The 25,029-nt window shown below is 47.2% G+C and overlaps 1 protein-coding gene across 7 annotated transcripts in view; it reads left to right on the top strand.

Moving 5' to 3' along the window:
- LOC112457842 (fasciclin-1) overlaps positions 1–25,023 on the top strand; it is a 222,842-nt gene extending 197,819 nt beyond the window's left edge. For 2 of the 7 annotated variants that reach the window (XM_025021133.1, XM_025021131.1), the window contains 8 exons: positions 6,026–6,031; positions 9,973–10,215; positions 10,637–10,669; positions 18,297–18,511; positions 20,401–20,563; positions 20,832–20,973; positions 21,353–21,394; positions 24,738–25,023. In XM_025021133.1, the coding sequence (XP_024876901.1) occupies positions 6,026–6,031; positions 9,973–10,215; positions 10,637–10,669; positions 18,297–18,511; positions 20,401–20,563; positions 20,832–20,973; positions 21,353–21,394; positions 24,738–24,928 (1,035 nt within the window). In that variant the 3' untranslated portion in view covers positions 24,929–25,023. The remainder of the gene's footprint in view (positions 1–6,025; positions 6,032–9,972; positions 10,216–10,636; positions 10,670–18,296; positions 18,512–20,400; positions 20,564–20,831; positions 20,974–21,352; positions 21,395–24,737) is intronic. The other 5 variants (XM_025021135.1, XM_025021132.1, XM_025021136.1 and 2 more) reach the window with 4 other exon arrangements.
- Positions 25,024–25,029: the final 6 nt, after the last annotated feature.

Here is a 25,029-nt window from a genome sequence, read left to right as displayed (position 1 = left end):
ACGATCTCTAATTGAGATAAAGCATATTTATGTTATCGTTTATTGGACAGAATGTCGTAAAAGGTTGCGCAATTTCCGAAAGAATCATACATACTAAAAGTCGATCTAAAAAAATTTCGCGATTTCGAGGCGTTATTAAAATATTTGATGAGTTAATTGAAGATAAGATAAAAATGTGTGGGACGTATTAAATTTTAATCTTTGAACAATTGCAATTGTTTTGATAATTGTTTTAATCCCATGGCTTAATTATTAACATATTTGATATTGAAAATTAAACACTGAGTAAATGTATTCGATAAAATTTTCATCATGGAGATATCGATCGCACGTTTGTCAATTTAATATAATTAGAAAAAAAATGCGCGTTGCTTATACGATATCCCGTATAAAATGAATATTATGGCCGTTTTATTTCAGTAATCTGACATTTTTGTTACAACACCAAGCACGAACGTTGGGTAACGCGTTCGATATTATAATTATGCTATAAATAGTTTATCTCTCAGAGAAGAATTTTCTTCCGGATGCGTACAGTTAACTGATAAATTATGGACATCGCGTACAATCGATCGCGGTGCTCTCGCGGACGATTACCCCGAAGTGTACCAGAACCAACCCTTAACCGATCCCCGACCAAAGATCCAAGGAAGGAAAATCACGCCTCGCACTCGATTGCACTCGCACGCTGCGAGCCTCGCAGAGAGAACGATTTAGTCTCGTCGTAGAAACGCATGCCTGATAGACTGTTATGTGTATGCGTACGCGCGTTAATGAGAACATAGTCTGGATGCATAAATAAACGTACACACATGGACACACACGCGTACCACCCAGACACACGTACATACGCGACATGGAACGTGCATGTCAATAATTCTCGTCGTGTCGATAGAGTCTTAATCCTCCATTGGATTGAATAGTTGCAGAAAAGAAAAAGAAAATCGAATAGACGTTACGAAGGTGAAATTGTTGATTCAGATGAGGCTTTGCCCTTGTCGAAGACGATCCCGCCAAACGGATTCGCAGAATCCAATGATGCCCGGAGTCACTGGGAGAGACCGCGGATACTCCGGTATTCGCGTTCCCGTGTTTCGAGATTTCTCAAGTTTCCCCCCCGCGCAGCGTTTCGGAGAGCTGAGTGATTGTCTGCCACCCGAAACAAGGATCCTTCTGGATTCATTACTCAGCGCGGTCGTTCGCCATTTACAATCCAAAGGAAAGGAAGCCCGAGTTCCGACGCGCCGCGCGAAGAAGAAAACGGGAAGTCTCGGGGAAATGAAATATGCCGCGACGAAAAAAAGTCCGCGGAAAGCTCTCCCCGTTTCTCTCTCTGTCCCTCCTTCGCGCGAGCTTGCTGGGGAAAGCGCGGCGAGGACGAGGCTCGCTCGCTCGCGCCAAACAAGCGTCGTAAATTTCAACGTCCCGCCTCGAGAGAATCGTACCTCATCGAGAGGAGGGAAGCCGCGCTGCCTTCTTGCAACCCGCGTGTCGACAGTGGCTTTATCTCGGAAGAAAGGCGTCCGGTCGAAGAAAGTTCGCGAGAGCGAGTTCCGGGGCGTTCTTCTCCGGTGCCGTTGCCGTTCTCGGCGACGGAAACGGAATCGCGCGGTGATATCTGCCCGGACTTTTTAAATATCGCGGACAATAGTTCGCGGGATTATTCGCGCTTCGACACCGCGCGACCGCGTTCCCCGTACAAAACGTAAAAAAAAAGAGTCACGCAGCTCGTATTAAAATCGAATGAGTGGATATTTTATTTTCAATCGTCGGTTCCGATTCGGTGAGAGGGAGAGATCCACCGTAGCGCGACTTCCAAAATTGGAATTTATACGAACGGTAGCGCAATTAAATCGGTATGCTTGTTAAACAGAATAAACGCGTCGCGTTTTGGTGACATAAATGCTCAAACAATCGGCCCGTGTCATTAATAACTTTATTCGCGATCAATCACATAGCCAATCTAGAGCTCGCGGTCGTTTTTATCGCGGATGCGTGTCACCCGTGTCGCCCGGAACAATGTACACGGACACTAATGACGTGTTAATAATCTGGGAAACGCAAGCGCTGACATAAACGTATCCGCGGGCTTTAAAGGGGCTATTTTTATCGTAGGAAAAGCCGACAAGGCGTGACGCATTAGTCACTTCCGATATTAAAACGCCGTATAAATCGCTGAATCCTCGTTTTATCGAACGCAGAGCTATTATCCTTCATTATTTAACAGCCATTTGCTTGCTGTCTTAAATATCATTCGCGCGTCACAGATCTAAACGTATCAAAACTTGATAGAAAAAAATACATTCTAACACATAAGAGCTATATCGTTATCTCTTTCTCTCGGCAGTAAAAGAGTTTATACGAGTTGCGTGACTTTCGATCACGTTATCCCTTCGATCTGGGAGATGCACCTTTACGATGGTCAAAATAGAAATTACTTCGAAACTTTCCGTTCGCGATAAAACGACCAGAAAGTTCCAGGGAGAATCGCGACGCAGGAACGAAACGTCGTAAAACACGCGTCGCGACGCCGCTCGGGGGACGCGCACGGCGCGGGCCTCGTCGACGTTACGAGATGTAACTCGAGTGTATTTCGCGGATATAACTGGGACTATCAAGCCATAATACAGTCATTCGGCTGACTAGTAAAGAGTCACGCGGCCGACGAAGAGCAGTTCGGGCCGGCTTTTACGAGACCCTTAAAAGTTAACTTAAACGCTCGTCCGGCGCCTCTATCCGTGACTCCGTGTGCGGTACGTAAATTTTCGGCCAGACGTTACGGCGTTACGACGTTACACCGACAAGGTTTGACAAGCGACGTCGCGAACGGGCGAGCGAGCGAGCGAGCGATTGGATCTCCGTAGCCCGTAAATCGATGTAACCGCCAAAACCGCTGACCCCCGGGCGTGTCTAATAATGTACGAAGGCTACCGTGATATATCGAGTTCGGATTTCTAACGCGAGATCGAGTGGGATTTAGGGAGGGATCTCCTCCGTCCGGCGTTGCGGCGACGATAAAGGATTTACGAGTGGAATTTCGTTCCCCGCGGTTGTAATGGCTTTCCTGATGAAGATTGAATTCGGCTCCCTCCCGCGCTTTTCGGAACCTCTCTGAACGCCGGGCTTTCCTCCTCTCTTTTTTCACAATCGATAAGATCGGCAAGGATTATCGTTTATAGACGCCTCTTTATTTGTGTGGACAAATACGAGTGTATTTTTCGGACCGGTGTTACCAGAGTTAAATGGAGGTTAAAGGGGAACGACGGGAATTCTCTCGGAAACCGGGATGGGGTTTATATAGTCAGCATTCTCATGTTCTGACTGATGACTTTGGAAACAGCTCGCTCGTACGAATTACCTAGCTGCCGCCTGGGGAATGCACCTTATCTCTCAAGGAAGATTGATATAGCGAGCACGCGAACGCACTCGAGAGCCAATCGCATGCACACGATTATTACTACGCAATAGTCATAACACGATTGTATATTACGTATAAAGCTAAATCTCTCCACGTGACGTATTCCGTGTTCGCGACTAGTGTGATATTCATTTCGCTGAGACTGTCATTCTTCAGCGTTGCTGTGCTTTGTAAATAGCCACGATTTTCACATAGAGTCACAGCGAGATGTCGAAGCGTTTTCGCGAGCTGATCGCATCACGGCCCCTCAGTGGCAACGGGGAGGGTTGCTCCGTCGAGGGTATCTCTCGCGCAACGCTCTCGTCGCCTGAGAAGTTAGCGTGCTTCGGATGTGCTGTAAACAAATTTCACTTTCGAAGTGTATTATCCGACACTACGCGCGCATCGCTCGTATAACGACGCTAAGAGCAGTTTTATCAGTTGTACGTCGGGTAACGACAACGCGCGCTTTACGACGAGGCGCGACCGGATGGAGATCTTTCTCGTGAAAGATCGGCGTTTAGCGACAGTATTATACGCACTGCACGTTGCACCGCTATTTGTTAGTCCTGTGCTGATTGTTGATCCCATGGATGCCGCATGCCGTCGAGAACGAGAGCGTATACACGCGACGTGTACACACGTCGATCAAGTTTCGCGTCATCTCCCTGTCGGGAGGTATCGAAGGATTTATTACCGCGCCAAGAGCGGGGAGCGCGAAAATTCAAGAGTTATACGATACGTGGTGATCGAACGTGTGGATAGTACAATCCAAGCGTCTAGCGCGAGATTTCTAAAAATGTAATCGACGGGATTCTTAGCGATCTAAGGATCCCGTCGAAGATCCGAGGACGCAGGAGTCTCCAAAAAAGTTTAGAAGAGTTCAGAATCCGCGGAGATACAAAAGCTTCGCGTGGGGGGGAGGGGAGGAAGGCGGGAGATCTTTCGCCGTTATTTATAGACAGATTACTTCGCCTCGGTTACTTCGTCGCATGCGATACTGAAGATTTATAAGCGTAGCGGGGCGAAACTTGCTTCGGCGTGTGTATGCGTGTGTGTGCGCGTGTAAAGGTATATAACTTAGGGAAGCCGCGTTTCCCATGATTCTCACAGATCATGATACGGACCCACGCGACATTCACATAAAGGCATAGCCACGATCTCACGTGACATATTTTATCAGCGCATTCGATCATAAACGCTGTTATCATTCATCTTCCTTTTTGAATCACCTCATCACCTAATCTATCCGCTGTATATCCGTTATTACAGGATGCCCCGCGAGAGAGACGCGTATATTGGCCGTGGGAGAGTATTATCTTTTCCCGTGCAACTTTTCGTCCATTTTTCTTTAGCGGGAGAGCATAATCTCGGACTTAATTTCCCGAGCTCTTCGGGAAAATGAAAATTAAAGAGCGCTCGCGGTAAGCGCTCTTGAATTAAATTCTTGCTAAAGAAAAGTCGACGCTAAATTCTTTGAGAAAACAACTCTCGCCGCTCGTATACGTCTCCCTTAGGGCACCCGCAATTACAATTAATGCATAGTCTAGAGAATTAAATGCAGGATCTCGGGATTTTCGGGAATCCGGTGAGGGGACGTTCGGACTCTGCGCGGTCCTCAAGTCCCCGGGTCATCAGATCCGTCCGATAATCCCGAACGATCGACTTGGTTTGCGAAGATATTTATTGGATAGCTGTAGCCCCCCTCTGTCTCTTTCGTGGAGTCGATCGAAAGAGATGTCAATTGCAAACGGAGCGTCTTGATAGAAATCCTCGGCGGTGCCATAGATCACAATTAGCCCCCCCCCCCTCGCGCGAGCCGCGGGCGAGAAACGAAATTTTCCGCGACGCGAAATGCGCAAAGCTCGCGGCGTCGTCGTCTTGCCATTACTCACGATGATATCGTGGCGTTGTACAGCGATACCGTCGTTTTCATGCGAAATGACGTTTATCGTAATTGCCCGTCCGGGCGGGCATTGAACGCACTAAATTTCCGCGCGCGCGCTGGCGTTTCTCTATTAATTACCTCCTGATAATCTCGACTTGTAATTTACAATACGCCGGAGGACCCTCCATCGAAAAATCGCGCTGTCGCGTTCACGACGCGGGCGCGACGCGACGCGACGGGGCCAATTCGACCGCGGAATGAATCCGCCCGATTAATCGCAGTTGCAAATGACTGATCGTCGTGATCAGTGACTAATTAAGCCTGCGCGGCTCGCCGTAGCGCGGACGAAATAACTCGCTCTTTCTACGGTCGTTCGATCAATTTACAAGCAATATTAATACCCGAATATCGACGATAGCGGAGGAAAAAAGGAAAATCAAAATAGCGGGAGCGCGATCAATCTTTTCCGCTGACGAGGGGGGAGGACGTGTGCACCTCAAAACGGCGTCACGTCTTCGGGAGAAACGAGCGAAAGACCGGAGGATCGATTTCTCTTCCGGAGTCGCGTGAGGAGCCGCGCGCGTGATCCCTCTGTACCGTCGAACGAACCGTTTTTTTTTTTTTATTCCTTTTTTTTCTTGAAACAATTGTGTACATGTGTTTACTTACCTTTATATTGACTCAATGATGTTATTCTGTGGTGCTTTGCATGTCTCTATTGGACTCTGCATGTCGTATAGGGCATCGTAAGTACTTACTAAAATGAACTCGTCATGAGACCTAAAATACACACGACACTTTTTCAGACTTCCAAATCTCGTCGCCGGAGGACGGGCGAATCCGCGGATCCGTTCGATCCCCCGATCGGACGCATTCGGAATCCTCGAATGCCGGGGTGTTGTACCTCCGGGATCCCTGGATTCGCGGATCGTTCGGTCCCTGGATGTTTCCCCGAGGCCGAAGATCTCCCGAAACTTCGAATTCTCGGATTTCGGGAACGCTAGGTCTCTCGGTCCTTGGATTCGGACGATCGGGAGATCGAGAATCCTTGGGTTCTGACATTCGGGAATAGCCGATGTGGATCGTTTGATCCTTAAATACTTATAGATCCTTATACACAAGTAGTAGAATCTACGAGCGAATCTATGCTATTTATATTGAAAATGCGATCGAGGAATCTCGTTCCGCTGATCCGTTCTAAAAAAAAAAAAAAAAAGGAAAATACGAGTCCAAGAAATAAATTCAATATAACCGCGACGAAACTAGGAATAAATGAAAGAAAATAAAACAATAACGAGTAACGAAGTAGGACATGTCTAATCAAAATAATTTCGTTAACAGAAGATGATCAGTAATTCAAATTTTTTAAAATTATTAAAGAGGATACTGCATGCATTCTCTGGATTCCAATCGTAATTTATTGAATCCACTGAAGCCACTGAACTACTTAAGTCTCCAAAATTCTCGAAATAATTAAGGATTCGCAACGAACATCGACAATCTCAGCTACTCGAGACGGTATACTGTTCCGAGATATATTTTTGCTCCGGAGCGAAAGTTCGCCAACATGTATATACAACTTCTTGGTTCGATGCTCTGAATACAAAAGAACGGAGTCGGCGAGAGGAAAAAAAATAGAGGAACGAGCCTTCGCCGATCGATACGATTTCAAGTTGCGGAAAAGAATTCTTCTTTCCGCCACACGGGCGAGCCTTGTCGCGCACATTTTCGCCCTTACATTTTTATTAATTTATCCCGGCATAGGAAACCTTAGCAGTAGCCACGTATCGTTATTAAACTCGTCCTTCTCGTTCGTTCGGATAGACAACTCGGCTAACGACCGCCGATCAACTTCTATTACGATTTTGCCTCACTTCCCGTATACCTCTCTCTGCCTCTTATCTATCGATCAATTTCATGTCTCTTTTCTGGTTCTTTGTCAATATTTTTCTCTCTCAACGCCTTCAGATGCCTAGTTAATCCCCCTTTTCGTTACCTCCTAGCTTCCCCATCGGCCTCAAGCCTCGAACCTGCAAAAGAGAGATTAACGAGGGACGAGTAAAAAGAACGAAAGGAAGAGTGGAGGAAAGGGGGTTGAAATAAATAAGCGGCGAGGAGTAGGAGGGGATAGAACGGGAAAGAGAGAGAGAGAGAGATTCGTGCCACAAGGGAAATGCCGACGGCGTTTGGCGGACATGGGAAAGGGGGAGAAATGACTTCCGCGGATTTTTCCCGCTCGAAAGCCGATGTTGTTCTAACCCGGGGGTGCATAAATTCTACCCTTTTAGTAATATTACCCGACCGGTACGAGAATCGTGTAATTTTGCACTCGCGTACGTGCCGAGAGAGACGTAACGATCGGAGAGTCGAGAATTTCTCGAGGAAAACATACATTTTCAAATATTTTCCTTTAACGTTACTTCACTTCTTGATTTCGGCATTGTAATCAACATTCGCTCCTTTATATCAACAAAGTAGTTACACGCGCTCTCCTGTTCTTAGGTACAGAAGCAAAAAACTGGGAAAGAACTATTTCTCTCTTGCGTCGTTCGCGTAAATCAGGAAACGCCCGAAGGTGATTTTCCGGCACGATGATCGGATTTCCTGTTGTACTCTCTCTCTCTCTCTATTGTTTTCCCGATTTCCCCCTGCTATTCATCTCGCGCCGAAAGTTCCTCTCCCCTTTCTCCTCCTCTTTTCCAGTCATTCTCTCTCATTAAGCTCGTCTATGGACACCGAGAACCACGTCGAAGCTGCAGGCTCGTGAATAGCTTAACTGCCGCCTCGTTAATTACCTTCCCGGTTTTTTTCCCACCCACGGTGTAATACGATCCGACAGGAGTTGTACGAGGTGTCCGTTTTAACTTTTGTGTTACTCCCCTCGGCCTCGCGAAATTTTTAACATCTCGCAGTTTCTTTACGATATCTCGTAAAGCGTGCCTTTTTCACCCGAGAAAGACCCGTAAGACCTTTCGTGCTTCTCTCACCGAGATCTTTAAGGAGAAAAATCTATCTCTTAACCATTCCTTGTCGGGTTACATGTCTGAATTTTTCATTTCTTCCAAAATGTCTCGCATAAGTCACGTGTTTCGTCAGAAAATGCACGATCTCCAGTTGAGATTTATCAAAAGAACCACGCATATACTTTAGAACAAGTACTTGCCAAGTTACAACCCATTTACGATTTACCTCTACTGCCCTAAAATATTTTTTAAACTTGTCTTAAATTTGCGGTCTTGTCATATTGTGCAAGAAAGAAGAGGCAAATTATATTAATAATTTCCGATGGCAACTCTTTTCGAATATGACACTTTGACATTTCTGAAGAAGAAAACTTTTTTATTTTTTAAAAGAGCTGATGTCTCATCATGATTCCGATATAGACATGTCGTACTTCAACATTACGGGATATTTTCAGCTTCTTATACGGTATCATCGGAAAATTGCGAGATACGAGTTAATATTCCAATAAGTTTTGCTCGCTTATTTTTTCGATGGAATTCCAAATCCCTTATCAAAATTTATAGCTCGTTATTTTTCCTTGAGTCTCCATTCTGCAACCAAATTCCTTCGAACCTATGTTTTTATTTCTTTGAGTTGTACTACAATTAAATTTCCAAAATTTGATCGTGCCGCATGATCTTCCTGCAGTTTCCATACAGGAAGCGCGATTGACATTTTCGGGCAATTCGGACGAAGAAGAAATTATGTGGGTCACGTAATGTTGCCGCTTCCGTGAACCACTAACGGTCACGTCCCAGTCACGCTTTCTTTTCCCTTACCACCTTGTGTCTTTCTCCCCGTAAGTAATTCATTCCGTCTCTTCCTCGCGGCGTGAGAGTTGCACGGAGTTTCAAGTTCGTTACGTCGATCTAATTGCGAGACGGTTTCTGTCTCGCGGCCAACCCTCTGAATTTCAAGTATTTTTCATTTTAAGCGATCCCTCGAGGAGATCTCTTGGCGCCCTATACCGGCGCAATCGTCGCCTCTCACAAAGGATTTTATTTTTCGGGATTACGTGGCTTTCACGCCTCCTCGTTTTCTATTAGACACCATTCACGAGCGCGCGGACGACTCGGTATAATCGGTTCTGTAAGCTTTCGTTTGAGCAGGAATTCCAGCTGGATTCAAATACGCCTCGCCGTGAATAACGGACGATTAAATGTACGAAAAACAAGGATGCGATAAGACTGTCCGAGAAACACGACGAAAAGTCGAGAGCTTCGTGAACTCCGCGCCGCACGTTGACCTGTTTCTTCCAACCGTCCAACTTCTCCCCGAATCCTCTACAACTTTTCTTATTTTTCCTCGCTTTCCAATGTTTTTCTCCCGAGAGTAAATTGACGTCCAGAGAGAGATTCGGCGAGGTTCATGTAAAATTCCGTTACGCCTTAATCTGCGAGATGGTGCCTCTTCCTCTTTGATTAACGTGTAATGGAACATTAATGACTTCGAGCCGAAATTGGACGCCATCGACCTCTTTCGACCCCTCTCGTAAGTAATCTCTGATGTCGTCTTTTACGTTTCTCCCTATTTTTTTCTCTTTCTCTCTCTCTTTCTCTCTCCTTTTTTCTCTCGCTTTTCCCCATTTGCGTCTCATTTTTTTTCCTCGACATGGCTCCTCGTAAAACCGAGGCGCGGCGAGTAATGCGTAACCGATCGACAGAAATCTCTTCTCTCCATGTAGGAAAAGGAGGACGGACCGGTGTACAAGTTTTACGAAACCATCCGCGATTTCGGGGACGATATCATGTCCTCCATCAATCACCTGACTGACGTTACCCTCTTCGCGCCCAGCAATGACGCGTTGGATGAGCCGGGCGTAAAGCAGATGCTGCAGGACAAGAAACGCATCAAGGAAATCCTCAAGCTTCACTACGTCAAGGAACGGTTAACCCTCGAGAAGATCAAGGACAAGAGTGTCAGCCAGGTAAGTCCATTTCTTTCTTTTCATGCAAAATTAAATTATACAATAAAATTGATACAAAACTGTATAATTAACTGACTACAAATCAGGCCTCTATCTTCGAAGCGCTTATGTCTTATAACATTGTATCTGAAATATTAACTTTGCTTATCTTCAGTCATACTTTTGAGAGCCCTAAGTACATATTTTTAGTTATCTAACAATAAGTACATGGTCATGATAACATGTAAGACTCATCTCATATCGCAGTCTTGCTTGCAAATTTGTTTCAACATAGATAACAGACATCGCTTTATTTTAATAGAGGCTTCTTCGCGTATTCTCATAGCCAGAGGCTCGACATCGATATATAATCACACACACGTATGGAGGTATATATTATCACATTGATTAACCCAGCCTTTTTCTTTTTGTTTTTCCAAAGAAATCATTCGGCGGGAAGCCGTCGCACGTCGGGGTAATTACAGATTCATACAGCTTTCAGTGTTCTCTCCTGGTTTTTTTTTCCTATTTTTTTTTTTTTTGCGTAAACTGTTCGCAAACTCTCTATCTGCATCCATTCGCACTGTCCGCTTTCACGCGTTTCTCGATGTTGAACGTATTACGAGCGCGAAACGAATGCGGGCTAACATTTTCAACACTAACACGCCGGCGCCAGGGCATTCGGCAATCGATAGCGTCAATAAATCTCACCCCGCCAATAGCTTCGGTAATCGAACGCCAAAGAGATTTCTATTCTTGCCGCCGATACACGGTGTACGAGGTGGCCGGGAAGTCACAGTGAAATTTAGCGAGCGAGAATTAACTGACGCGTCACCGCTTGACGAGGACCTATTTTTTTTTCTCCCCTTCAATTCCCTCAAATCCTATATCACTCGGTATATCACGGCGAAACGGGCTACTGGAACGTCGCGGATTACCTTTCGACGAGAGAGGGGCTGACTTTCCGTCTCACCCCGTATACCGGGAAACGCACGACCCGAATGAAATTGCGGAGAGGTTCGACAGTCCGCGGAATGGATTTCTGCCGTTTCGTCGATAATAGGATGTAACGATAATTGCGTATTTTTGCGAGAGGAGCCGAGTTTTAACCCCCCCTCCCCCCTTCCTTCTCGGGCGACAGCGGGGGACGAACGAAAGCGAATTCACCTGGTCGGTCGCGATAAGGAAACTCGGCTTCCTCGGATTAAGTGGATTGGAAGATAAAAAAGTTCCGCGCGGGCGGGTGGTTGAGACGCCTGACGTCATAACAACGCGCCGGGGCTGTTCCGCTCTTAAACTTTGCTCAAAGTCGACCGGCACGCCGCCGGTTCGTTTTCGCACTTTTCGAGGCTCATTATCATCCAATCAGCATGGCGAAACTTTTCGTCGGAATAACAAAAAGCTCTCGGCAATTTTCCGCCGCGGCTTCTGCATTTCCACCGTCCATATCTTTTCACCCCTCCGGCATTTTTCCCCTCGCATTTGGCTACGTTTATTTTTACGGAGTTCGAGAACGTCTTCGCCGACGACGAAATTGCGAATTGCGATCGCCGCGAATATCCCCCTTCATTCCAGGCGTTTATATATTTGAGACGATCACACGGCTCAACCGGACGATCGAACGTTTGTTTTTTTTTTTTTTATTCTATTGATCTCGTAATTACTTCGACATCTCGGATCTTTCGACCAGCTTGTCATCGTTCTTATTCGCACCGACGTTCTATAGATAAAATGGCACGTGCAACGTCGTTACTCGTTACTCGCATTATCAATCATACGCGTCGCAGAGCGTTTTCCGCGCGCGCCGAATGGGTCTCGTTAGCGCACGCGAGAACTCAATTACACTGGAGAGAACCGGCAAATACCGGTAATCGCGATGCGCCGGCAAAATCAACAAAGAGACGTGTAATCGCTCATGCTGCGTAGGTCTTTGTTTGACACGCACGGTTTGTTATATTAATCTTATCGTTATATTAGAGCGAACATCGATTGCCGGCGTTCGCGCGTAATATCTGGCGTAAAGAGACGCGCGTGACACCTCGATCTGCTTCCTGCGACGCGTGCGAATCGCACGAGAGAGAGAGAGAGCGAGAAAACTGAAGGACGTCGGATAATTCTCGCGCAAAACCGATAAATTTCTTCCTGCAAACGCCCTCGTATGGTTCCGGACGAGTTTATTGGCTTTGCAACATTGTTCGCAGATTTGCCCGTTATCTGTACGCACTGTCGAATTTATAGGGTGCCGTCCGGTGCGACGCGTCTCTCCCAAATCCGCGGTGAAAAATCATACCCGGCTGATTGCGCCTCGCGGGTTCGCGGAAAAAAGGGTGCGCGAAATCAAAGCGCGGGGGAGAATCGCGCACGAATCGCATCACGCGAATGTTCGGTCGGAAAATACGCCAACATGGTATCGCGATGGAAAACTCTCTCGACCAGTATCGCTTTACAGTTTTTCAAACAAACGAATATGGGGTCGGAATCGAATAAAATAATCCACGCCGCTAATATTCATACGCGATACTACAAAAGAGGAAGGTCAATTTTGACTAAAGCGGCTTCCAATGTCCGATCAAAATTTTTTCCTTTTCAAAAATTGTCGGCGAGTTAATCAACGAATATCTGTATCGCTGAAATTTAATCCGGGCGCCTGATGTTTTTCGCATCAATGGTCACCTGGAATGATTTTTACATCCTAATTAAAAGTTATTGTTATTAATTACATATTGCATATTTTTAATTGTTCTATAATTTACTAATATTTGAGGACAATGTGTACGTAGATTAATTCAACATTTTCTGAGAAAAAAATAAGGAGAAACCAAAAAAATATTAAAAAATGAAAGAAGCACATTAAAATTGCTGTGACGCGAGTTTCAGTTTTTCGATAATGGGGTGTGAAAATCAGGCGCCATTCCCGGCGCCTTTTAATTAATTGAGTCGCAGCTTCGTCAATAAAGAATTCTATTCAAGACGTTATACGTAACAAATTTTCTTCTCCAGAGAACGTTACCGTTATTTCTCAAAGATTCTCCGAATTCTCGCTGTGCTTTTACCGTTGTCATAAATAGGGAATCGGGTCATAAACCAGAATAACCGAGTATTACCTTTTTATTTCACGAAGCTCGTGCGCTCTGCAAGCGTCTGGAAACAGGGTAGCATCTAATATCCTGCGGGAAAACTCGTGGAAGCTGCGAAAGAAATGTAAAGCAGCATTGCGCCCTGTGCTTTCCAGCGCTTCCTTTCCGGCGGCGTCTTCGCTTTCCCGTCGCCGCGTCGCGGTACATGTCTCCGCGAGTTATCTATGGTATCCGTGGCTCGAGCTCGCGCGTTTTCGATAATAATATATATTATTTTCGAAACTCCTGCGCCGCGCTGCTCACGGTTTAAGTTTCCGGAACTTCCGCATCCAGATGGTCCAGAAATCGATTTCGGTGCACGAAGTTCTCGGCGACGCGGCCGAGAGGATATTCCTTTTCGGAAGCGTTTCCCGGCCGGTCGCGCTCGGCGAAGGCAATCTAATTCGTTTCTCTCCGTTGCCGAGCTTCAAATAACAATGAATATTAATGAGTCGCGTTCGCGAAGCACGAATCGGCGAAACAAAGTTCGCAAAGGCGTTCGCGCGGACCCGCGGGTTTCGCGGGGAAAACGTCCGTGACAGAAACTCTCCGAATTATTTGACGATCTTTCGGAGAGGCGGTAGACAGAATAAAATAAAACCAGGTCTCTCGCGTTAAAATCGACGAGGGAAAAACGTTGCGGAACGTTTCCCTGCCAAATAGCGCGATACCCCATCATTGGATCGATCGCGGCCTCGTGTTCGCGGATATCGAGATCCCTCTCCGTTGGAGAGTGCGTCGATGAATGGCCGCGCGGAACGAGCATTTTCAGCGCGGTAACGCGCCCGCATTAATTTTCCAGTTGGATCGAATTCGTGGGAAAGCACCGGTGACTTACGAGCTCGACGATGGTCGGATTCGAGAAAGAGAGAGGAAAAGTGAGTGAGTAGGTGAGTGAGAGAGAGAGAAAGAGAGAGGGTGTCGGTACGCGGTAAAATTAATAATTACAACGGCGGCTACAAATCTAGCGCGTTCCAACTCATTCGATATCTCGATCGCGCCGCGCTGCGCCGTATACCGTCCGCAATGTCGACTCCCCGAGCCATGAACGCAATTACGCGAAATCTCCGATACAGCTAATTACACTTCAATATCCATTGAGCCGCTTCAATCATTCAGCCAATACGGGATGTTGGCTTTAATTACTCCGTCCGCTCGTTAATAAATTAAAACGTTCAATCAGTATAAATAAACATTCGGGTGCATAGGGGTGGCAGTGGAGAATATGTTGTAAAACGTGGCGCGGTAGTTTCACGATCGTTGGTTCGTTCGTCTCAGGATGGTTGAAAAATCCATGCGTCCCGCGATCAGATTCTAAATCTCATCATGGAATCCGCGGGAAAATGAGAAACGGCGAAGCGATGCGATTTAATACTGTTGCGGCAGCGACGGCGCGACAGGAGGGTCGAGGCGACGTTATTAATTAATTTGCGAATGGATTATCATAAAAGCGGCCGCGCGGGCGCGCGAGCCCAACGAACAGGTGCGCTAATGCCGATTCGCTAATTGCTGGTAGTTATACCGGGGCGCATCGATCGGCAATATCGCCGTTATTTATTGCGCCGCACGCACTGCACGGACGTGTGCGTACCAATATTGACTCGGTCGGGCCTCATGCACTACGCAACGGTGTATATATTAATCATGGTAAACAAAGGGCAAATCGCTCTTAATCGGAAACAACGCGGCGGGTACCTGTGCGGCGTGACATTTTCGCATGGCCGCCGCCGCGTGACCGCCCGGCGTTAATTAGGACGTTGCAAAATCTTCCCTTCGCCAGCGAACTCGACCCCGGGATTCATCCAAACTCCCCTCTACGACGTGAAAACAATTTAAAGCCACAAAAATGTACGTTGCGTTCAAGTTTCTGTGCCAAGAATCGAAGGATATAGTTCTTTTCACTCCCGACAAGACCAATTTGCATTAAGCCGCGCCAGTCGGGGCCGACAGGGAAAATAATTAATAACTCCCGTCCGAGAGTACGATAAGCCAGCAACCCCCACGGAAAAATATGCTCCGCATCAACGCACGCACGCACGCACGCACGCACGATGCCTTTCGCGCGCCACGCCAGACACACGCATATTTCTCTCGAAATGCTGTCTTTCTTTTTTCCCTCCTTTTTCTCTTTTTTTTTATCCGGTCCGATTTGCATTAAGCACCGCACGCACCCGCGCACTAATTTATCGTCGAGATAGGTTTTACAACGCTTTCATATATTGCCTCGTGCCACCGCGCGCGCGCAAGAGCCTCGGAAGAGTCACTCGTACGCTGATGAAATGATAAAGCACTCCCGGCAGAGAAGGCGCCGCGAAACGTGTCGGGCCGGGCCGCGACGTAAAATTCAATTTTATTCGCGATATCGTCGCGAAAGTACGTATACTTCTCTCTGTGCCTGTCCGTCCTCGCGTCCCATTCGTTTTACGTTCATATTTTAGGCATGTGTTATTTAAAGTTCATCGGATCAGAACATTTTCTCTCTCGCTTTTTCTCTCTCCCTCGGTTAAGCGAGATCTGTAACTTTACCTGGATTATCGGTTTAAATAAGCGGTTTAAACCGTTTTAGAATCGTTACTTAAAATATTATTGTAGGGGAGTCTGATCTCTTTAGATTTTTCAGATTTTCTCGGATATTCCCGGGAATTATAAATATCTGCTTTCTCTTGAATTCCTGACATAGTTGAGTAACTTAATTACGCGAGTAGTACGGTTAAATCAGATCTCCTGATAAGTCTGACTTGCGAATATGATTCCCCGATATTGATAAAATATAGATACATATAAATTTCGCGTGGATTTCAGAATGAGTTCAGAAAAAAGGATAGATAAAATCAATTTCAATCTCCCTCATCGCGCTCGCTTTTCTTTTTTTCCGCTTTAATTTATTTCGTTACGACCTACACATTCGTAATTAATTTATTCGACGCCGTTTCCGCGCGCAAATAAAAGTCCGTAGTTTTACGCGCGGCTAATTGATAAAAGCGAGCGTCGAAAGGTCGAACGACCGCGGATAAGAAATTAATTGCTTAGGCGTATTCAGAAGTGGCTGGGCGCTTATCAAGAACGATCGCATGAGTGCTTAAAAGTTCCCTTCTTACACTTCGATAAGATTGAAAGGCGTCTCACCTTAAAGCGGAAAGCAGCTTAAAATCGCTTAAATCGATCATGGTACACTGCAAAACATTTTATTTATTCATGGGATATTTGTGTCAAAACGGCGAGGCAAATTTATAAATGAAATTTTAATGCATGTTACATTTGTGCTGCCATGGAATCATAATAAGCCGACAGAATTTTGAATTCAAAATAACATGATATTTATTGCCTTGGTAATATTTTCGTCGAAATCTATCGTTCTCAGAAATTCTCCAACGATCGCTTCCAATCTAAATGCAGTAATGCTAGTTTGTAAAGGACTCAACGTCGCACAACTCGCAGGATTTGAAGATGTTCCCTCCAAGACCCCTTGTTTCCAGACAGTAGTACTCCGATTCCCAGGCTCGCTTTGTTATTTTTTAAAAATGTGCTAGCGATTGCGTATACTTTTGAAACATCCCGTACACAGTTTCTCGGCCTCTCAACGGTGGATCTCAGGCGCGGATGAACGTCAGGAAAGTAACCGGAAGTGGCTCTGAGTGCACGCCGGGAAATTCATGAGAGCTGGATCAGCCGGAAAAGGGATCGTTGCCTCTTGGCGCTCTCTCCATACCGAGCTTTTCCATTCCGACATCAACGACTGAGGAGAACGAATGAGACGAGAAAGAAAGAGACGAGGCAAAGGCCGTGACGGCGACGGGCGGGGGGAGGGGGGGGGGACAAGGCAGGTCGAAAGAGAGGGTGTCGATTTGCAACCCGGACGATATTTGCAAGTTAAAGACTCGCACTGCCGGGCTGAAGCACGACGTACGCCGCATCGTCCGGATAATCCGGCGGATCGAAAGGATACGTTTCGCCTCGCCATTACCACCCCGGGATCCTGTCGCGCGGCTGTCTTTTAAGATCAAATTTCGCGTTCGCCCGAGAAAGCGTCTCGCGTACTCGGAAGGAAGTGCTCCGGGACGTTCCGTGCCCCCGCCCCGCGATCGCGCGATTTTCGTCCGGAGATTGTCACGCTGATGGCTCCCCTTTGACATCATAATTGCGATATAATAAACACGTTTACTCTCACAAAGCGCGGGCCGTATCATTTTTCATTCTCGTGAGCCTGAAAGGCGGAGCCCTCCGGTTCGACGGGCCGCGGTCTTCATCTTCCGACGATTACGGCAAATCATTCCGTCGAACGAAGATATAATCAAAAATAATGCGGCAATAAACGCGAAACCGTATACAACCGTTTAAGGCTCGCTGATCTTTTCAGAATTTCCTCCCGCCGATATTTATTAGCGTGTCCCCGTTGTGTTCGTGATCGCGTGCACGTAACTTCGTATGAAAACATACCTCTAACTGCTTGGGCGTCTCGAATTTCCCGTCTTCGTGCCACATCCATGTACGGAGAAACGGAAACGCGCATAATTTTTAATTCCCGTCTCCTCTCCGACTGTGAATCTAACTGTGTGCGCTGTGTGATGGCTCCTGTTTGTGCACGAAATCGACTTGTGTGCCAATTCTACGAAGGCGTTATATAGTCTCTCTCGAACAGTTTCTACGCTCGAATCTCACGTGAGCTGTGGCTCACCTCTCACTAATTGTATAAAATGTCTCTTTTTTAATTTTATCAAGATTACGAATTAAATCTGTCTGATCCACTTGACGCGGATTATTCATTAAGACAGCCCGATTCGAGTGGTGAGAATCACGCGCCTTCGAAGAATCGACCCGTTCGCTGTGCATCATCTTTTCTGTGTGCATCTTCTTTGTGTGCGAAGAATCACGTCTCTTTTACCTGTTCTCTCTTTGTCTTGCTCTTCGGCGCAGTTTCGATGTGTGACGTAATCCTTGAAGCGTCGCGAACGTTTTCTTGACGGAGTTCCGCTCGGATTCTTGCAGGTGCCGACCGCCGCCGATAAGAAGAAGCTCTACTTCAACGTGGTGCAGGGACCGAGGGAGAATCAGACCGTCACCGTGGAGGGCGGCGGCGTGAACGCCACCATCATCACCCCCAACATCGCCGCCACCAACGGGATTATCCATATAATCGACAGGGTTCTCGGGGTGCCCTACACCACCGTCCTCGACAAACTCAGGACCGATCCGATGCTCAAGTGAGTCCCCGTACCTTCTTCTTCATCTTTATTCATCTTTATGCAAAAGCGACGCGGATCATCGACTCTCTTGGTTTTATGAGAGAGATCTCGAGCGTCGCGCGCTAGTTTTGCATTAAAAAAAAAAAAAGAAATACGGGAAACGGACGGGGAGCGTAAAAAAAACATTCATTACGCGATAGAGTCAACTTGTAATTCCGTATAATTTCACGTTTTCCTTGTATTTAAATCTTTAATTTTACGTACGTCCCAGAGTAATGTGAACAGGAATTATGTAAATCGTTGCGCCACGCGCGCCGAGGCGCCGGGAATTTCCACTCCATTTCGTATTCCCTCCTTCCGTAGGCACGAAATACAGGGTATACTCTGATTTTCTATTCGCGCGACGAAATGATATACCGGGGACGATTTATTTCTCGCAAGAAATGTATCTCTATCTCGGTATAATTGCGGGGGGAAGACAGGGCTCTTGTCCTTAGATACACGTGGGCGCGGTCACGCGAACACGTGCGAGCCTCCACCCACGTGTAGATACGATCTTCGGAAGACGCACCATCACCACCACGCCTTATCCATTCCCAAAAGAGAATCTTATCCGCGCGCGTGACCCCGACGCGACGCGAACCTTTCTTCCGCACGATTCGCCCACCTTCCCCCTACGCTCGTCGCCCTTTTCTCCCCCTCTCGCCCTCGCGTTCGAATTTAATTAAAATAACGCAACAAATCCCCATTCCAATTACCGCGGACCCCGTCGACCCCGCTCGGGCTGCCGTCGACGTAAAAAACTATAACCGTGGAGTGTGTCTTACGCCCGGAATTGCATAGTTCCGCAGGGCACCACGTCGTACCTATTAAATTCGTAGCCGGTCGCGCTCCCCGCGCGCGCGCGCGCACCGATATTGCCTCCTTGTCTAATTTAACGGTCGGCACTCGTAGCGCAAAAAGCAAATAAACTCACTCGGCGAGATTACCCGGCTGGAACATATACCGGGTTCGTCGTCGTATTCTCGACTGTCCCGTTTAACTCCGATCGTCGTCCTAGAATCCGAAGGATTATAGGAGAACCCCGAGATTTGCGAACTTCCGGAAACGATTAGTCCGAGGAATCAAGGTATCAGAATCGTTGGCGCATCGATACCGAAAGTAGATTCTAAAATCTGCTAAGAAATCCAAAAAATTGCGCGTTTTAAAGCATTTGTAAATCAATGATCTCAAAAATTCATCACGGATCATAGCCGATGATTAATAGATCTATTGCAATGATTTCTGGAATCTGAAGCTCCGCCTATTTAGATCCTAGGGTCTACGAGGGTCCGAAATGTAACAACGGACCGAGGTTTTTACGGTGAAAGATTGTTTATGTACGCTAATCCACATAACCGACCAACAATCGTGCCCCGTCATATCGTCGGCAGCTTTCCGCGCGAAGAAAGCTGTGGATTATCTCCTGATTTAAAATTATAATTGATAACCCGGTGGACGGGGTGCGCGGGGAGTTCTCTCCAGGTAGACAGAGACTCGACGAGAGATACGACGAGCGGGGTCGGCGGCTTTATAAAGAGCGGAGAGATCAACCCCCATAGTGGAGAGCGGATTAAATCCCGTAAGAGGTAGCGCGAAAGGTGAGAGCCCCGGGGGAACCGGGGATAGAGTAAACATCGCGTTTGTTACCACGGTCTATACTCTCACAATCCTCTGCCGCTGAAAAATTTCCGCGCGGTGCTTAACTCGCGCACCTCCGATTCAATTAAAACGATTTAAGCAACGCGGATGAGGCATTATGAGGCGTTATTTATAATCTCCATCCTGCAAAACTGTTTTCGGCATTTCATCAGCGTTTTATCGAAATTGATCGGCAATACATCTCTCTCTCTTTATATCTTTTTCAGCTCGACCTACTTGCTGGGCCAACGACGCGGATTCAACGATCAGCTGAACGACACGACGAAACGGTTCACGTACTTCGCCCCGCTCGACTACGCCTGGAAAGAGGCGTCGAATAACTATCCGTCGACCACCAAGAAGCTCTTCATGCCCGAGTACAGTTATCACGTGAGTGAACTTCTCAAATGCGTATCTTCAACTTTTATATCCGAGCTTATTCTCATTCAAAACCGCGCGACCCTTAATCTTCTTGTCTTGTTGGATCTTTAAATTTTAAAATGGTCGTATACCTTTTCACTTTCGAATTCTCGAGATGATTTGAAATTTATATTTCTATTATTTTCTGAGATACGCGAAAACGCGCGAGGAGTTGGCTGTGTACGGGGAAGACCTCGATGCGCGTCCAACTGTAAAAGTGTATATAATTCGTTTGCAGACGAAGCAGATATTGGAGCGGCATCTCGTAATAGCGGACCAGGCGTTCACGATGGCGAAGCTGAGAGAGATCAGCAACGACACCCTCTTTCTCCCAGCGGCCAGGGACATTCTGAAGCTACGCGTTAAGGAGTACGGCGAAAGTGAGTAGACGAGTTTCAAAGCGGCACGTTTACCGCGCAGATATCTTAACGTCACCTGAGGGTGTCTTGCGAAAGTTTCATTCTGAGACGCGGAAGACGGCGCGGGTGTCTCGCATTCACGCGGGTGTAATCTATACGCGCGAATTCGGGGTACACACGTTAGAGAAGCATATAGGGACAACTTTCCCCGTCGACACGTACCCTCGCTCAAACATTAGCAAAAGCGATAGCTCCGGCTATCCCGTCTCCGTGTCTTGCGACGCGCTCGCGACTCGTTCTCGCGAGCGGGACGCGGAACCGTGTCGCGCGGCGGAGGCGCCGTGTGCCCCCGCGCCTGTCATCGACACTCTCAAACCTGGTGCTGTCTGATTACATGTAGCTGAGAAGCACGACGAAAACGCAATCCGTCCAGAAGTATCCGGTGAGTGAGCTAAGTGTTGTTTAAACGTCGCCGACGAGCGGCAACACGAGCGCTTTCACTTTGTACCAGCAGCACAGTTACTAATTGCGAAATTACGGACAGAGTGCACCCTTCTTACGCACCGCGTTTACGCACTCGCGCGTACATGTCGTGTGCCACGATGTCTGTGCGCGCGAGAGGACGAAACTCGTGCGTAACTCCCGCTCCAGCGAAGTTCGTTTCCTAATTGTTCGAATCTGTGCATAGGCCACTGCGATGCGCGAATTGCGTAAAATACGCGCTCTTCGGGGATTCGTGACGATCTCGGAATCCTCGTATCCTCGATTTTCAAGCTCGATAATTTCATGTAGAATCGAGAGTTTCGATCAAAAATGTTATACCGAGGAGAGAGAACATCCGCGCAAAAGAGTATGAAAGAGGGGACTCGGCATCCCGAGAGCCGATGGATTCCGAAAATCTCAAACTGAATCCTGGTATCTTTAGATCCTTGGGTGCAACGCGATTCTGATTTGTTTTTCTGTACGATCGTACGCCGAGCTTATGCGCTTATACGCTGACGCTTATACGCTGACGCATACGAAGGATCTAGCGTAGGGGGAAAAAAGGCGAATGTCCCTTCGCGAACGAAACGAACTTCGCTCGGCGCGAGAGACCTGGCGTAGATCTCGTTCGCACGAGAGATTAGCGACAAGCCGTCGATGCTTCGTTTAATTATTTTGTATTATTTGGGATATTGCATCGCAGTTGAATTGTACATTGCATTCTGTACGTCACGGACGATTCTCAAACTGTGTATAATCCCGTGCGACTCTTTTGTGTTTTGGGGATTTCTCCCACTCGTTACCTCCGCTACGCTTTGAAAGCCTCTTTCTCGCAGCACCACGATCGAACTCGCTGTTAAATAATACAAGAGACGTCGTCGCGCGCACAATGGGCCGGCCCCGGAAAACCAAGATCGTCCGAGACCGATTTTCACGATCAATTAGAACCGGGACTCTCGATCCTGCGGGACGCATTCGCGCCGCAATTTTCGTTATAGTCGCAGGTGGGATCCCAAGGGAGCTTAGCGCGGGGTTCAAAAGTCACTGAATCGAGATAAAAAGAAGACGATGAGGTAGAAAGGCAGAGAGACAGAGAGAGAGAGAGAACGAGAGCGTGAGAAAGAGGAAGGGCAGGGGGAGAGAAAGCGACAACGCGGAGAGAGCGAAGCGCGCGCGGGTACGCGAGAAACAAAAGCGTATTAATTGCGGCGAGGGCAACAATACTCATTGTGAACGGCGGAATTAATTACGACGAGCAGAACGCTCATTGTTGCGCGTAAATTAATTGCGACAACAGCGGCAATAGGATATCATTACCTTTGTCGTGGCGAAAACGAGGAGCTGCCGCCCCCTCGCCCCTTTCCCCCCCCCCTCCCCCGGTTTCGCGATTACTATTTATCGTTTACGCCACGCGAGACAACCCTCGTGCGCGTGAACGTGCTCGCGCGACACGTGGAATAAGAACGAGGAACTTCGAGGAACCGGAGAAACGTGCGGATGCTGAGTCTCACGGAGGAGAGACATCCGGTAGCGAGAATATAATAAGTTATACGCGATCCGAGAGACACGTCAGCTGTTCAATAAAAGAGAAAATGATATCGCGATCACTTAGACTGCACGAAGATATTAAACCCTTAATGTCCGACCGCATTACGTTAAGCCGTCGAAAGTCGAAAGCCAGCCGGCCCGCCATCGTGTTAACATTAAAGCGATAGTAATTTGTTATTGCGGGGGTCGATACTAATTACTTTCCTGGCGGTTTGTAGTTCGTACGTGCGTGTTGTTTCAACAAATTCGCCTACGGGAGAAACAAATTGACATCCGCAAATATTGATGAAGTCCACCGGGTAACTGAAACGATTTTAACCACGTGAAAAAGTATTTATAATAATATTTCGCTTGATTTAAATTGGAAATTCTGTATTCAGGTTAACGACTAACGATATCGACTGGACCTCGGTCTCGGGCTATTCTGGTACGTATTTTTCGCGCAAGTGCGACGCAAATAAACCACTCGAAAGGACTTCGTTTCCGTATACGGGCTGCCGCGAGATGCAACGGAGCTCTCTTCCGTCGCGCCGCGCAAAGTCCAGGAAATTCTCGAGCGGATGCAGCGCAAACCCCCCCCGTAAATAGTGTCCCTTTTACGTTCCAGCGTCCCGACGCGCCGAAGTATGATGAATATCTGGTCACCGTGTGGCACCGGGATTTTCCGCGTTATCGAAAACGAGACCTCGCCGGTGACTCGTCCGCCGTTTCGTGAAAAATATGTCGCCCCTCGAACGCCTCTCGAACGCCGCGGAAGCCGGAAACGAACGCGCGCGCCATTATGTGCCGGAACCGCAGGGCGATTTATTATGCACCTTTCGACCACCATTTAAATGCAAATTCCTTGATTACCCCCGGCGCTAATTGCTACGTGCCCGCCCGGTTATTCGCTCTCGCCTATGAGCAAATTTCCGAGGCGTTTTCCCAGCTCGCGAATGCCGCTCTAACCGCTTTTACAATCCTGCGGAGGTGCCCGAGAAAGATCACAGGCGAGAAAAAGATTGAGTTCGGTAGACCCCCTCCCCTCCTTCGTTAAACGAGGCGAAGAGCGTGGAAAGTGGTGTTGGAAGAGCCAATAAAAAAGTATTACTTCTGCACTCGCTGAGATACAGTAACGATAATATGCAAAATGGAAACTTTATTTGCGATTTTAAGAACGCCGTTTGTGTCTCTCATTAGATACTGTCGCTGGTCGCTGAATTTAGTTCACGTGGAACGTTGTTAGAAAATCGATTCTTTAATTTTCCATTTCATTTTTAACCCGGGAATCGGCGCCTCAGGTGATTTTTACACCCCAGTATTGGAAAAACGAAGCTCATGTCACAGTAATTTTAATGTGCTCCTTTCATTTTTAAATATTTTTTTAGTTCTTCACTTATTTCTCAGAAAATACTAAGTAAATCTATATACGTATTACATATATTGTCCTCAAATACTAATAAATTATGGAACAATCAAAAATATGCGATATGTAATTAATATAACAATGATTTTTAATCGGAATGTAAAAATCAGGCGCCCGTTCCCGGGTTAATAATCCACCGACTTTTCTTTTTAGCATCTCACGACGTTTTATTTTAGGATCTCTAGACATTCTCTCATCATCGAATTTTTCGAGATTTGGCCGATCGCCGAGAGAGAAAGAGAGAGAGCTTTGCATTCTTGTATTCGCAGTGCCGCTTCATTTACGCATCACGCGGTTTCTCACCCACGGTCCACGTCCAAAGATCATCATCAAGTCTTTCTCTTTCCAGGCTACACACTGGAGTGGGAGGGCAAGAGGATCCGCGTAGTCCGTCCGGACGTCGAGTGCACCAACGGCATCATCCACGTGATCAGCGCCGTGTTCCTCAAGGACAGCGACGTCCGGGTGACGGGCGGCGCGTCACTGGCCACCCTCGCGCCCCACCTAATCATGATCCTGATAGCCAAGTGGCACCTGTAAAAACCCTCATCGCGTCGCATCGTCTCGCATCTGCGGCAGATGCGTCTATAGGAATTTCTCCTTGGGGTCCCGTCTCCGATCGTCCTCGAGCGGCGGCGACG

Source organism: Temnothorax curvispinosus, unplaced genomic scaffold (genome assembly GCF_003070985.1).
Source record: "Temnothorax curvispinosus isolate PA1 unplaced genomic scaffold, ASM307098v1 QBEX01008353.1, whole genome shotgun sequence".
Taxonomy (NCBI): Eukaryota; Metazoa; Arthropoda; class Insecta; order Hymenoptera; family Formicidae; genus Temnothorax; species Temnothorax curvispinosus.
Note: the sequence above shows the minus strand (reverse complement) of the source record. Positions and strands in the feature narration are given on the sequence as shown.